The sequence below is a fragment of the Natrix helvetica genome (genome assembly GCF_964273705.1).
Source record: "Natrix helvetica genome assembly, chromosome: 1".
NCBI lineage: Eukaryota > Metazoa > Chordata > Lepidosauria > Squamata > Natricidae > Natrix > Natrix helvetica.
Window position 1 is genome coordinate 99,179,173 of NC_138548.1, and position 15,960 is coordinate 99,195,132.

Sequence of the window (15,960 nt, forward strand, 5' to 3'; positions counted from 1 at the left end):
AAAACGAAACCAGTAGGTCCCAGTTATTTTTTTAAAATGTTACACCTAATCTTCTGCCAATGCCCTTCCTTCAATTGCAGTAGAGATTAATAGGTTGTTGCAGGAAATTTGGTATCACAATATGTATCAATTGTCCCTGAGATATTGATTGGCTGGAGCAGGATGGGTACGGGAAGATAATGGACACTTCTCTTCTTTCTGAGCAGTTATGTATAATTCTCTTAAAATTAGGGACTGAGTGGGGAATGATCATAACCGCTATTAAACTAGGAAACAGTGGAACAACTTTTCTCCTGGAGTCATGAGTGTTCTGTCACTGAAGGCTTTCAATTAAGGGTCGGACAGCCACTTCCCTATAATCAGGGGTGAAATGTTACCGGTTTGGACTGGTTTGCCTGAACCGGTAGTAAAAATGCTACTGGTTTGCCCAAACCTGTGGTAAAATAACTGAAACCGGTTCAGGCGAACTGCTTTTTCCAACAATCAGCCTTGACACTGCGATTTATATTGCTATAAATCACACGGCACAGCAGATTTTCCCCCTCTCGCTGTTCGCTTACCTTACCTTTTTGACGCTCTGAGCATGCGCAGAACCGGTAGCAAAGGTAAGTGGATTTCACCCCTGCCTAGGATGGTCTGAGAATTCTTGTCCTGGTGTATGGGGGGGGGGGGGGCGGTAATGACCTTGAGGAACAGGAGGAAGAACAGTTACTGAGGCAATGGTAAAAGGAGTCCTGGTGGCTCAGTGATTAGAATGCAGTATTGCAGACTAACTCCCATAGTTTAGAGTTAGATCCTGATGGGGCTTGAGGTTGCCTCAGCCTTCCATCCTTCCAAGGTCAGTAAAATGAGGAGCTAGATTGTTAGAGACATTGTAAGGGAGTGCTGTAAAGCACTATGGGGCAGGGTATTAATCTAAGTCCTGTTGCTATTGCTAAAAGAGGATGAGTTTGCGGTAATAAAAAATAAGTAAATGTCTCAGACAAAGCCTCTCCTAATTCAAGTGAAGATCAAGGGAAGAAGGGAGATGCAAGATTCTGTTACGATCACTTTTGTTGTTAGTTGCGAAGTCATTTCCGACCCATGGTGCACCACATGGACAACGTTCCTCCAGGCCTTCCTATCCTCTACCATCCTCTGGAGTCCATTTAATCTCATGCCGACTGCTGCGGTAACTCCATCCAGCCACATCATTCTCTGTCGTCCCCTTCTTCTGCCCTCAGTCTTTCCCAGCGTTAGGCTCTTCTCCAGTGAGTCCTTCCTTTCTTATTGGGTGGCCAAAATATTTGAGCTTCATCTTCAGGATCTGGCCTTCTAAAGAGCAGTCAGTTTGTCTATCACTTTACAATACTGCAAAAGCAGTTCTGACCTACATGCAGTGGTGGGTTCCTACCGGTTCGCACCGTTTCGACCGAACTGGTAGTGGTTTGGTGGCCTGGGTCATTGGAACCAGCAGCAATCCAGGCCTGCCACGCCCCTGAACCGGTTCTCTAGACAGCGCCATAGGCGCTTCCATCTTGTTTTTTGCTTCTGCACATGCACAGGACAATTTTTATTGCACTGTGCATTCATGTGCAGTGCGCGCGTGGAGCACCGACAAGCGAACCGGCAGTAGTGACTGCCAGAACCCACCCCTGCTTACATGGCATTGCTTTTCTAGTTTGATGTATCTTGAAAGTCTGACGTCTAGATAGAATGTTGGATTAGAAGACCTTTTAATCCTATGATTCTGTGATTTATTGAAGATTTCCTCTGGGCTCAAACGGATTCACCCCAGATTCTGCATGGGTCCTCGGGGCCAAAGGATTTAGTTGCTTGAGGTAAAACATTAAAAAAAAAACCTCCATCAATTTATATTCTAATATCCAAGAAACCCAGTAAGATCTGAAAGTGAAACAGTCTCCTCAACCAGAAGTGGGAAAGTAATACCTTATCATGAACCAGTTTGCTCTAGTAGTTAAGGCACTAGGCTAGAAATTGGCAGACCATGAATTCTAATCCCACATTAGATATGAATGCAGATGGGTGACTTTGGGCCTGTCACTCTCTATTAATCCTAAAAAGAAGGCGGCAATGACAATCACACCCAAAAACCTTGCCAAGAAAACTGCAGGGAGTAGTCCATGCAGTTGCCAGGAATCAACACTAACTTGAAAACACATAAACAAACAAACACCCTATTTATTTATAACAACAGTTTAGTTTCTGGGATGAAGACAATCCATGAAATGCTCAACAATTAGCCTGACCTTATCTAAGGGTACAATTAGAATTCTTAATATGATTCTGAAATTAGATACTTATTGCACTGAACTTCTTCCATAATCCAATGATTTTGAATATAAACTATGGAGCAGAGGAGCTGCTGATGTAACTATGAACTCTAATTCCAATGATTTGGCATATGGTAAGCAGCCAATGAAGAAAATAGCATGGTATGTCAAATATTTGTGCCAAATGAATCCTAATTTCAGTGGCTGGGTAGAAATGTTTTTTTAAAAAAAGTGAATTTAAACTTACTAAGATAGAAGTTTTGTAGCATACTGCCATCTTGTGGAACAAAATCATTTTTAAAATGATAATTCTCTACAAGCTTTATTATTATTCTGAACTGCACAAAGCATTTGCAGCCCTTCCTATAAAGCAGAAAATTGGAGGAAGATTCACATTTTCCTGTGGAAGAAAGAGAAATACGTTATGGGAATATGTGAGAACTCCAAGGAAATGTTCTTTGTAATACTATTGATAACTGATTCACACACTGAATGACATAGAGGATACAGGGAAGAAGAAGGTCTAGATTAGGTATAAAGAGGAATACTAGAGAAAAGTTGAAGGTTGCTGGGGAATTCCAGTTCAAGATTAACCACCTCCAAGAAGCGTGGATAAAAATAACTTTATTGTCAAAATGAGAATATTGTAGAAACAGTCCACAAGGAAGCAATTGGCAGACTATGGGCCCCATCATGTCACTCACAATAGCTGTGCCATACTAACAAATTTCCCAGCTCAGGTGTGAATAGCTTTCATGATATAGGTGAATGTTTCTTCAGGGTCAGTCTTGTCATTTCATCTTGGGTCTTTTCATCTTTTAGTGCCTTCAGAAGCTTATCTGAAAAGTGTAGAATTTAGCTGTGTTACAGATGCTATTGCAATTCTCTATCGTAGTTAACAGCAAATAAAAATAAAATAAGTCATAATGACATTGAGAATAATTTTGGAGCTTAGTCTAAAGCAGTGGTAGTCAACTTGGTCCCTACCGCCCACTAGTGGGCGTTCCAGCTTTCATGGTGGGCGGTAGGGGTTTGCTGTAACTCTGCTTTATAAATTTTATAAAGTAAAGTTACTTCCCTACTTTATAAATCACCATTACTGTGGAACCGGTGGGCAGTTAGAAAATGTTACTACTAACAGAGATACAAAAGTGGGTGGTCGGTATAAAAAGGTTGAGAACCCCTGGTCTAAAGTTAATATTTGGGAAAGTACTTTGCAATGCACACAAGACTTGTGACAGAGCAAATTCTAGACCCCTTGTTCCTTTGTCAGGGATTGTTGTTGGTGACTGTACAGGTAGTCCTCGAGTTACAACCACAATGGAGCTCAAAATTTATGTTGCTAAGTGAAATGTTTGTTAAGTGAGTTTGCCCCATTTTACGACTTTTCTTGCCAGAGTTGTTAAATGAATCATTGCATTTGTTAAGTTAGTAACACGATTGTTAAGTGAATCTGGATTCCCTATTGATTTTGCTTGTCAGAAGGTTGCAAAAGGAGACCACACAACCCCGGGACACTGCAAATGTCATAAATATGAAGCACTTGCTAATCATCTGAATTTTGATCATGTGATGCTGCAAGGATCATAAGTGGAAAAATGGTCATAAATCAAATTTTTCAGTGCCGTTGTAACTTTGAATGGTTACTAAGTGAACTATTGTAAGTTGAGGACTACCTGTATTGTTCTATAACTCATTTGACCAGTGATGGTGTGATGCTTTTATATGATGCATCAAAATTTCACAGTATTTCCCCCCTGCAAGCTATTCTTGTGACTTGTGATGTTTGCTGGAGCTTTTTGCAATTCACAAATTTCCAAGATGAGTGATTATAGCAAGCTTTTTAAAAAATATTATTACAGATGGAACAGGATTGACCTTAGGAATATGGGTTAACAACTTAAATCACCAATAAGTAGAAAAATAAATCAACTTTCTAAGTTTTCTCCACAATTCTGGCAGAAATATACACATATAGCTGCCCACTCAGTATGCAATCTTCAGATGATACAAATATTTCTCCTTTTCAAATAATCTGCCTGCAATTACTTTGATGAAGATTTACTTTGTAAAATGTTATTTTTTACCCATCAATTTAGGAATTGGTATTTTACGTCAGCTGGACATCAAAATGATTGGCTCAAAATTCTTGGAGTAAGTCTCTTATCTCTTTGCATTAAGAATCATAAAAATAGCCTGGTCCAGCATTATGCTCACCAGGTCTGCTGGCTTAGCTAGGACAGATGGGAGAAGCATGGCAAGACTTCTGGAATACATCAGGTGAGAAAAGGCTGATTGAAAAGATCACAAAGATTAGAAGATGTTTTAGAAGTTCTTTCCCACCATAGCAACATACCCTTCATAAATCACTTTAAAAACATTTCCTCCTCCCTTGGTTTCAGAGTGCATTGGTCTGGACTCTAAGCAAGCTATATTTATGAATTGGCCAAGATCTTGTTAACGAAAGTGGGGTTTATTTTTTTTTCCTGATGTCTGTTTCCTATGTGGCCTTCCAGCTGTCTAAAATAAATGTGTAAGATCACAAAAACCTTCAAAGGGAAAAAGGCATAATGAAAATTGCCTCCCCTTTTACACTTGGAATACCCATGAGTAGACCTTACTTTAAAAGGTTTTTCCACTAATGGGTGCATACTTCACCCATTAGTAGAAAAACTTCACAATCAAATATATTCAGCAAAATATATTTACTTAGTCAAAATATTCAGTGGTTGTATTAGAAAGTTGATCAAATTTTTAACTATATATACAGATGTTGGCAGTGTATACACTGACCATGTATTGCTTTTATTTTAAACAAATGTTTTTTTTTCAAAACTAGCTGTGGCTGCTACTTCAAGCATCTCTTTATTTTATGTATTAAATTTATTTACTTATTAAATTTATTGGCCACCCATCTTACCACAAGGTAACTCTGGGTGGCATTATTATTGTTGTTGATGTTTAAATCAGGGGTCTCTAACCCCCCAGGAGGCGGCCCACTACTGGCTTGTGGCTATTTGCAACTGGGATGTGTGAGCGGCAGTGAGCGGATGTGCGCAGCTCAACCCGTGCAAGTTGAGATGTGCAAGTTGAGATGTGTGCACTTGTGCTCACGTGGCCCAGTTCCCTTTTCCCTCAATGCTGGGCTGCCAAGCGGCAATGGTTGAGCACTGCTGGTTTAAATACTATTAGGCAGGAGGGAAAAATATAAACATTCAGCCTGGATATTCATTTATATTTCCATAAGCATAGGAACAACAACCACAAAAAAGAATGAGATGTTATTTATAAAAATTCTCAAAGATTCAAATAAACTTGGATACTGGAGACTCAAGAGTGGTTAAATATATTCAGGATAGAATGACTGGCCTTGGATCAATTAAAATGCAAGGATTGCTAGGTCACAAACTAAAGAACTGCTCAATGTTTTCAAAATCTTTGGACCAGTAGTAGAAATTAGGTATCATGCTAATTCTTCACTATCTTATTACTGAGCTTTAACTTTCTACTCTCTTGGAATAAACTTTGGGGCAAACTTGATGTTCTGTGACAATTATGAACTATAGAACAGAACTGGGAAAATAATAGGCTGGAGAATCTGTGTGGCTGGTGGGGTGGGGGAGTCACCCTTCTCTCCACCTTGTATTCAAGGCTAATTTGGGATTGCAACTTGGGTAGATTTGGGGCAGAATAACTAGTTTTTTTTAAAAAAATGGAAATGATTTGAGAAATTTATTAAGTTGTTATGTGAATGCATTGGGGTTGGAACTGCCAGGTTTATTGAATAAAAACATTGAACTTCTAATACTTTATGAAGTGGGGGAGAAATGTAGATAATTGCTTCTCCTCTTCAAATGGTATTGCTTTTGAACAAGGTTTTCATATCTGTGCAAAAAATAAAAGCACAGGTATAACTTAGTAATCTTGTTGGCTTTCTGGTATTGATAGGACAAATACAGAAATTATCACATCAAAGTATTGGGTTTGAGAAAGAGAGACGAAATATAAAGTTGTCCTATTAGACCAGGCATGTCCAAAGTGCGGCCCGGGGGCCAAATGTGGCCCTTTTTCAAATTTCAAGTGGCCCGCAGCCTCTTCTCCCCACTGGAGTTATTTGTTTAGTCTTTCATAAAATACCGTATTTTTCAAATTATAAAGATGCATCTTTTTCCCCTCAAAAAAGAGGCTAAAAATCTGGGTGCACCTTATACACTGAATACAGCATTTTTTGCCTCCCAAAATTCTGCCCTCTTCACCAAAATGGCTGTGCATAGCCTTTAGGAGGTTTTCAGAGTGATCCTGGGGGCTGTAGAGGGCATAAATGAGCAAAAAAACGGGCCATTTTTTGCTCAACTTTGCCCCACCTAGCCCCCAGGAGCACTCTAGAAGCCTCTTAAAGGCTATTCATGCCCTTTAAAAAAAAGGCCCATTTTCGTGAAAAATGGGCCATTTTTGGGAGAGTGCAAAAACTTTTTTTTTAATTTGCCTCTTCAAAATCTTGGTGCGTCTTATACTCTGAAAAATACGGTAGTTAATTCGCATTTAATGTTAAGGGTTCAAAGAATGTCAGGCTGAATGATTGGCCCCACACATTTTCACATCACCAAATCTGGCCCTCCTTGCAAAAAGTTTGGACACCCCTGTATTAGACTGTTTGGAAGACAAGGATCTTCTGTTTTGGTAGTTGGTAGAGCCTTTTCAACCGCACCTTTCCATACTTTGAGGTAGCAAAGGTATCAACAAGCAAGATTATGAGGAGCCAGGTTTCAATTACTCACACTGCTGTGGGTCGGAGCCATCTCCTGTGAGGGCCAGCAGTTCCAACTCCTTCAGGCGGATGCCAAGCTCACAGATTTCCCCATCTGGGTGTTGCTGCTGGTGTACCTCCGTGCTCTCTGAAGCAGGACAGAAGAAGCGCAAAGGCTCATAGGGAATGGGAGCCAGGCCAGCTGGCCAGGGAGGGGGGCAACAACGCTCACTTGTGAGTGGAAATAACCCAAGACCAGGTGGAGGGCGCTGAGGCCCAGCTGGTGCTGCTGCGTCCCCTCCTCGTAATGGCACAAAAAGCTTCCGCCAGAGAGCACAATCAGTTAGGTTAGTGCTTTGGGTAGTTCGGTCATAGAGGGAGGGGAAGAATACAGGGGGTGGTGGCTGAGGGGGTGGAGGAGGCTGTTGCTGGTGGCTCATGGAGCTGCTCCTGATGGCTCAGCAACTGCACTGCTACTGCCATGGAAACGTCAGAATCTAGAAAGTGTCATGGAGTTTTAAAGTTCTAGAGCAGTGCTTCTCATCCTCAGCAGCCTTCAGATGTATAGACTTCAGGTCCCAGAAATCATCTCTGCCACTTTTGCCTTGGGGGAAGGAAATGTCTTTCATATTTCTGCAAGTTTCACTTTCATAACAGCCTTGAGCAATTAAATACTAAACTAGAAGATGAAATATATTAAGATTTTTCAAGAAATAGACATTTCGTTTGTTATACGGGTAGCCCTCAACTTACGACCACAGTTGACCTCCAAATTTATGTTGCTGGGTGAGAAATTTGTTAAGTGAATTTTGCCCCACTTTACAACTTTTCTTGCCACATTTGTTAAGTGAATCATTGCAGTTGTTAAATTGGTAATGCAGTTGTTAAGTGAGTCTGGTTTCCCCATTGACTTTGCTTGTCAAGAAGGTCGCAAAAGGGATCAGATGACCACAGGGCACTGCAACTATCATAAATGTGAGCCAGTTGTCAAGCATCTGAAAGTAAATCACGTGACCACGGGGATGCTGCAATGGTTATATGTATGAAAAATGGTCATGTCATTTTTTTCGATGCCGTTGTAACTTCGAACAGTCACTAAGTGAACTGTTGTAAGTTGAGTATTCATTTTCACCTGTATTCATTTTCTCTATCTGCATCCATATCGTCTTCTCTGTTGGGCCATTCTTAGATTTTGTGCCTCTCTTGAAGCACTAAGGAAAGAATAGGAGTCCCTGGGTATAAGGAGCAGGCTTAGACTACCAAACATTTATCTCCCATATCACCCTCCCATCCACCTCTCTAGGGACATGATCAGAAAGATTGGCAGTTCGGCGGTTTGAATCCCTAGTGCTGCGTAATAGAGTGAGCTCCCATTACTTTTCCCAGCTTCTGCCAACCTAGCACTTTTAAAGCATGTAAAAATGCAAGTAGGACAATAGAAACCACCTTTGGTGGGAAGGTAACAGTGTTCTTGTGCACCTTTGGCATTTAGTCATGCTGGCCACATGACCACGGAGATGTCTTTGGACAATGCTGGCTCTTCGGCTTTGAAACAGAGATGAGCACCGTCCTCTAGAGTCAGGAACGATTAGCACATATGTGCGAGGGGAACCTTTACCTTATCTTCCTCTTTACTGAAATATACCTTTTGGACAGTGGTTAATTACAAAGGAGGGATCTCAGCTCACTACCTAATCTTTTCCCAATTCTTTTAAAGATGATGGATTTCAGAACCGTCTGCATGATAAGCATGATGTTGCTAAAATTATTGAAGAATCAGGCATGAGCATTTTTAAAAATTGTACATACATTTCTTCCATATTTTTTTACTTTTACTATTAAACTAAAATCTGTACTCTATCCTACTTTTTACTGAGAAGATGGTGTTAGTATGCAAATCATGTAGAAACAATGTGTCACCCACACAAGAAATCCACGAAATCTATAAGTCATCTTGTTAACCACTCTCTATCCACCATAGTTAACCAATTTTAGTTTTCTTAGCATTCTTGTGAACACATTTTTTTTATTGCAGGGAAAAAAGGTTTTTTAGATAATAGAGATTTCGGATGATTCAGAGTAACCTGCAGAACTGCTTTTCATCCAGCAGAGGGAGTCAAATGCTTACAGTCTGGCCGCCTGTGTGGTATTTATATCTGCACTTCTTCGTTGTATTTAACACGCTACTTAATAGCCTACCTATATTCCCTCAAGATACACGATCTCCATTGTAAGAAAAATATGGGCATAACCCCTGAAGAATATTCAATTTTTTTTTCTCAAACTGATTTTTGGGGAAAAAATAATACGTGAAGCAGGGCAGTAACTTTTTCATCAGGTAATTAAGTAACAAAACCTTCACCGGGTAATCATTGTTTTAACCAATTCAAGAACTTAAGTATAATTGTTTGTGCAAAATGAGGCAGTTAGACTATTTTGACACTGATGTGCTACTGGAATTTAAAAAAATATATTGCTTGGGGAATTGTAAGGTAATGCATTAAATGAGAAATTGTCAATTGCTTAGGTTTTTACATTCCGTAGTTTTCTGTAGCAGGCACTGCGTAGTTATACTATGGAATTCACTTTGAGGAAATTCATGGAGGATGAAGCTATTAATCACTATGATCATTATGGTTATATCCTGCCTCTATTTTCAGAGACATTTTATTTTTATTTATTTACCTATAGAGAGAAGTTGCCGTAATTATTCAGCTTGTAGGCTTCCTATTGTATGGCAAGAGTTGGTCAGCATTCTTCAGAAAATAATGAGTGATTATACTTGTAACATCTTGTTTATTTACAGGCCACATGACTTCCAATGACTCTGAGGAGCTTACAGTTAAAAATAAAAAAGCACACAAATAACAATAAATGGTCCCCAAAACATCATGTAAACACAGAAAACCTATCTAGCAGTAGCTCAATCCTTACTGATAAAGAATATTTATAGCTCAGAGTTGAAATGAGGGGTCCTTGGTGCTTTCTGAGCTTCATTGTTTTCCTGCAGACATTTCATTACCCATATTAGATGACATCAGTGCTAATAAGGAAGGGAGTTTGTTCTCACTTTATATTCTAGCGGCTTGCCCTGCCAGTGTTGGTGGGAGTGGCCTTGGGGGTTCTTTGGTTGGGCTGTTTACTGTTAGCTTGTTTGGCAGTTCCTTGATTGGGGCGTAGTTTACTTCTTGATTGTTGGTCCAGCCTGTTTAGTTTAGAGTAGACCATGTGAGAACTAGCTCCTATATTTGGGAACTCAACGTATGATTTGCCAGGAATTTCTGGTAATACAAAAATGGATTGTCCTCAATCTTCACAAGGCCATTGAGCTTTAAAAAAAAAGAGTTAATTTGATCACAACTTCAAATATTTTGCAGCTGAATCCAGAGCTGGGCATCAAACACAACCAGTTTAATGGGATCACAGAAGGGAAGAGAAAAGCTGCTTTTGAAATGGATCAGAGTCCTTGGGTGAAAATGCCCTTCATGGTTATCTGGTAGTATTCACTATAGCAATAGCAATAGTGCTTTATAGCCCTCTCTAAGCAGTTTACAGAGACAGCATATTGCCCCCAACAATCTGGGTCCTCATTTTACCGACCTCAGAAGGATGTAAGACTCAGTCAACCTTGAGCTGGTCAGAATCGAATTCCTGAGAGCCAGTATAATTACCCCCTGCAATACTGCATTCCATTCCCCTTACACATTTTTATAACAAACTAAGATAAATATGCTCTTCAACAAGCTCAATTCCACATTACTTCATGAACATACACGTCTCTTTTCTCAATCTTGGTCCAAGATTGATTGATTGATTATTTATTTATTTAAAAGATTTGTATGGTCATCCATCTTAAACAAACTCTGGGTGGCCTACAACAGTAAAACCAGTAACCAAAAAATAAGGGGTGGGCTTCAAAAATTTCTGCAATGGGTTCTCTGCCAGTTTGCTGGGTCGGCTTGGCCATGGTGGGGGTATCCTAGTCGGCCTCCTACACCACAGGAGGAGGGACATTTTCGCCTTCCCCAGGCTCCGGAGGCTTTCCTTGAGCCTTTGGAAGGGCGAAAACTGCCACCCCGGCCCGTTTCCGGCCTTCTGGAACTTCCAGGAGGCCCATTTTCCCCCCTACCTGAGCCTCTGCATGGGCCCTGCACTTACCTCGTATCCAAAATAGGCTGCTTGGACACTCCTGGGGAGGGGAGGGGTGAGGTGGGCGGGGCCAGCTAGGGGTGGGTTCTCCAAACTGGCCATAATGTTAGCTACTGATTCTGCCGAACCCAGGTGAACCCATAGCAGTCCACCCCTGCATAAAATAATAAACTGTCACACCTCAACCCCCTAAAACTAAAGCTTGGTGCCTCAATTATCCTTTTAGAAGACTTCACAACCAGCTCTAGATATCCCCATTGTATCCAGTGCCAGCATGAAAAATCAAGTCTTGATGGTCTTCTGGAAGGCTAAAAGATTTTCTCAGATCCTGCGAAATCACCGAGGGAAGGCTATTCCATGATGTATATATATATATATAAGGATATTCCATGGAAAAGACATGCTTCCAATATTCCACTAGGAGTCAAGATTTGAGGGAATGGATGGAGATTGCTTGTCCTATTGCAGGGGTCACCAACTTTTTGGACCTCAGGGACCACTAAATTCATAATTTTAAATCCCGTGAACCACTAATATGATCTTCCTAATGACCGGCTAGGTGGCCGTGGCAAGGTGGTCATGTGACTGGATGGGTGTGGCCAACTTGATGTCATTCACATCGAGGGTTGCCTCGCCAGCCTCTATTTGCCCCTCCCCACCCAGCCACTCCTTGCTTCCCCACTTGGCTCCTTAGGGCCCCAGCAGGAAGCAGTTGCTGAAGCTAAGCAGTCACCACAAGAAAGAGTTGGCAAAACAGCTGGCTCAGTTCAAATTGGATCTGACTGAGAAGGAGGCTCAGCAGAAGCACCTCACTAAGGACCAAGAGAATAGGCTTTCCTAGCAGAGGGAAGACCTGCAGGAGTGCAAGGCCAGGTTCTGGTGCCTTGAGGCTCAGCGGGCTGAGATGGTCAGCTAGTTCCAGTTCATGATACAGTCCCACTGGAACAAGGCCCTCTGGCTCTTTGCCAACAGTGGCGCTTCCCTCCAGCCTTTTCCCAAAGCCCCGCACCAGGAGGCTGAAGCAGACCCCAAGCTGGAATTTCTGCCCCTCTCCAACCTGCACAAAAAGACCCTGAAGGGGGAGACTCTCTGCAGCAACACAAATGTTCATTGCATGTATCCGGCCCAGGGGCCATAGTTTGAGGACCCCTGATTTAGTGCAATATAAAAAATGCAAATAATTTTCTACGGACCATCAAAATTTTCTCATGGACCACCAGTGGTCCACAGATCACGAGATGGTGACGCTGTCCTATTGTATCCAGTAGGAAGAGCAGATACTGTTAGGATGAGGTGGTCCAGCAAATAATCCAGGAACTAGATTATTTGCTGGACTGCAATTCTCAGTTTTTCAGCCTAGCCTGCTGCCCTGTTATTCCCTGCTAATCCCCCTTCAATTGTTACTCAGGTCCAGTCTCACATTCTTTCCAAGCTCAAAAAAGTCTGAGCCCACCAACTGAGACAATTCAAAACCGCAATTCATTATAAGAATGGTAAGGATCATTCTCCTGGTCCCTGAAAGAGCTAACAATAACAAATCTATCTTGCAATATATTTTCTTCAGAAACCTGTAGTAATGCATTTTGATGCTATTCCAAAAGAGGCAATTTGTACAGAATGGCCCTTGTGCACGTAAGTGTTTAACTGCAGGATGACTTTCTTTGATCAAAAGATACGGCTCGAAAATCACAGCTCTGGTTACCCTACACCAATTTTCTCCCCTGTCTGATGCTTTCTAGATGTTGTACTGGAACAACAATTCCCCAAATCTTCAGGAAGCTGCGCTTGCTTTTTACTTTTCTGCAAGCATCAGCTCTGGTTCTGCTAGAACATGACTACATTCCAGCTGTACCATCATGTGCAATGGTGCGTTGTGGCACATGAAATGCATTCATGTTCCTGTCATTTTCACTGGGACTAAGCTGCTTCTGGAACCTTTGAGTTGCTATCCTTGTATGTTAATTTTATTATTGTAATAGAATGATGTGGAACAATGTAGTGGAGGCTGTTTTCAGAACCTCTCAACGCAACGCTAGTGAACTTAAATTCAGCAGTGAGGAACTAATTAAAATTGCACTGGTTAAAGGGAAAGCTATATTAAAATCAGTTTAAAAGACATCTTTATTTGAAATGTAGATCTAGTTGGAAAACCTGATGTATAAGCAGAAGTTTGAAAGGTGACAGGAAATAATAATCCTTTTTTTATTTTAAAAAAAACATCAAAAAGCATCGATTCTCTTTGTTTTTAATCAAGTCATTCACAGGAAATGAGAATAGTTAGAATTAAAGTTTGCCAACCCAAGGGAATCCCGGATTCAAATTTTCAGACAGATTGGAAGTAATACCTGGAGGTATGACATTGTAATGAAACTGGAAATATTAGATAAAGTAGATGAGTTCAAGTAAAAACTCCATTTCTGTTTTCAGGAAAAAAAGGGGGGGCTCAATTATAATTGTTCACCTGGGCAACCCTGGTGAAAAACTTAGATACACCTAAAGTCAGCCTAGGCCAGAAAGTAATTTAAATGCTGCAACAATTTTTGCCATTTAATCAAGACTTTAATAATAATAATAATTAATAATTTATTAAATTTCTAGACCGCCCCCTCTCCCCGGGGGGACTCGGGGCGGTGTACAGGAATAAATTTAAAAACATACAAACACTCATATACATAATTAAAAATCATATTAAACAACCCCTGTACGAATTATAAAAATTAAAAACATTAAAAACAGACCCTAAAAAATTTAGAAATAAAACTGAGGTGGGAAGATGGAATTAGGCCAAGCTGGCTAGCTGGAATAGGTGGGTTTTAAGTTTCTGACGGAAGGAGCGGAGATCCGTAGTCATTCTAATGTCGGGGGGAAGGTCATTCCAGAGGGTCGGGCCCATCACAGAGAAGGCCCTTCCCCTAGGCGCCGCCCGCTGGCACAGCCCAGTGGACGGCACCCGGAGGAGTCCCTCTCTGTGTGAGCGAATCGGCCGAAGGGATATATGGGGCAGGATACGATCCCGCAAATAACTAGGTCCTGTGCCATGGAGCGCCTTTAATATCATCCTCTCCTGTTTAAGCTTGCTTACCATCTTAACTGATGAGCAATTCAGGGAAATCCTAAAGACTAGCATTAATAGGTACCTTTGGCCTAGTCTGGGGAACACAGCAGCTCCTTCCCTCTCTAAGTCATGCTATGTACACTGAGAGCATATACACCAAAGACAAATTCCTTGTGTGTCCAATCACACTTGGCCAATAAAGAATTCAATTCAATTCAATTCAATTCAATTCTATTCTATTCTATTCTATTGACATCACATACTCCATAGGTGCAATTTTTGCCTGTGACACATTTCTGGCTGAGAAGTTGTACAGTGTTCTATCTGATGTAGATGGTTTGCCTTTGCATGTTTGAAAAAATATGCTATAACTTATTCTCATTATTTTAGATTATTAGATATTGTTAATTGGTTGTAATAGTGATCCAGCATCTGGTTCTAGAGTTCACTATAATTAATTTTTATTTTTTCTCTCTCCCCTACTTAGCTAGCTCTAAACTTTAGTTTTAGTTTTTCATTTCAATAGAGGTTAATGCTTTATTATTTTATTTATACTTGAGCACATTATTTCCTTATGGCTGATCCTCTTCTTACATCTTGTTTCAAGCTGGTAATTATCTGAAATAAAATTATAACACTTACTTATCTAAACATATATCAGCAGATGACATTGCCACTCATCCTACTGCAATCTAACAAGTGTGTGGTGATAACAAATGAAGAAAGAGTATACCTATCTATGCTTCCCTCAGCATCTTGGAAGAAAGTTGGGGTGTGAATATAAAGAAATAAGTAGTCCTTACTACTAATTTAGTAATAACTAAATAATTACTAAATAAATAAATAACTCACATTGCTGATCAATTACTGCTTGAATTTTTATTAAACAAAAATGTGTCAGTGTGTTCCTAAATTAAGAAATGAATTACCTGGTGTGTCCCCTCTTTTCACCTTTAACCTTGTAGAATATGTCAAGCTCTTATCGTTGATGGATTAAGGATGATTTGAGTTAGTGTTTAATTTCTTCATGTTCTGTTTTACTTTCATTTGTTCTTTACCTTTACTCCCCAATGGAGAACGACTCGGATATAACAGACAAATAACTAACACATACAGTAAGTGCATTTTTTTTAAAAAAGCAGTGAAAAAGAACCATTATAGGAACAATGGCCCATGACAGCTACGTATATTAAACATCCATGCACAGGAAGTACGTTGATGAATACCAGATGCTGAGGACAAACATGGTAGAAGTCAATATCTTTTGTGCTGTGCTTATCCACAAACACCTGGCTTGCTGTTTTAGGGGGAAAAATACAAGATAGAAAAAACACACGTGTCAAGAATTCTTTCCAACTTGTTTACCAGCTGTGACCATAGCGCTATAATTTCTTCTTTTTGATTAAGCCGTAATTTGCATCCCTGTATATAATGTGTTTGTATGCATATAAGCGGCCCGTGCTCTGCTTCTGGTCACAGGCGCATGTGAGATGAGAAAGGGAGGCTTAGAAGGGGAACAATCGGCAACATTCTGAATTGCTTTCCTCTCTGCTTTCTCATAGGAACCCGGTGGGATGGATCCTTCTGCATTTTTATCTTCCCAATTTCCAATCTAATCAGGCCCATTTGCATTAATCTTTCTTTCATTGGTTTCTTGCTGGACACCAACATTTGGTTGTTCAGTTTTTAGACAATTGGGTTTTTTTAACGAAAGAATCTTGAGTTTTTGTTGATCG

The 15,960-nt window shown here is 40.4% G+C and overlaps 1 protein-coding gene across 1 annotated transcript; it reads right to left on the reverse strand.

Annotated features, from left to right (window-relative positions):
• Positions 1-3,026: 3,026 nt before the first annotated feature.
• LOC309382667 (uncharacterized protein C11orf91 homolog) lies at positions 3,027-7,460 on the reverse strand (the record flags this gene model as incomplete). Its single annotated transcript, XM_081934387.1, has 2 exons — positions 3,027-3,112; positions 7,052-7,460. The coding sequence occupies 2 exons, from the start codon at positions 7,458-7,460 to the stop codon at positions 3,027-3,029; spliced, it is 495 nt and encodes a 164-aa protein (XP_081790513.1).
• Positions 7,461-15,960: the final 8,500 nt, after the last annotated feature.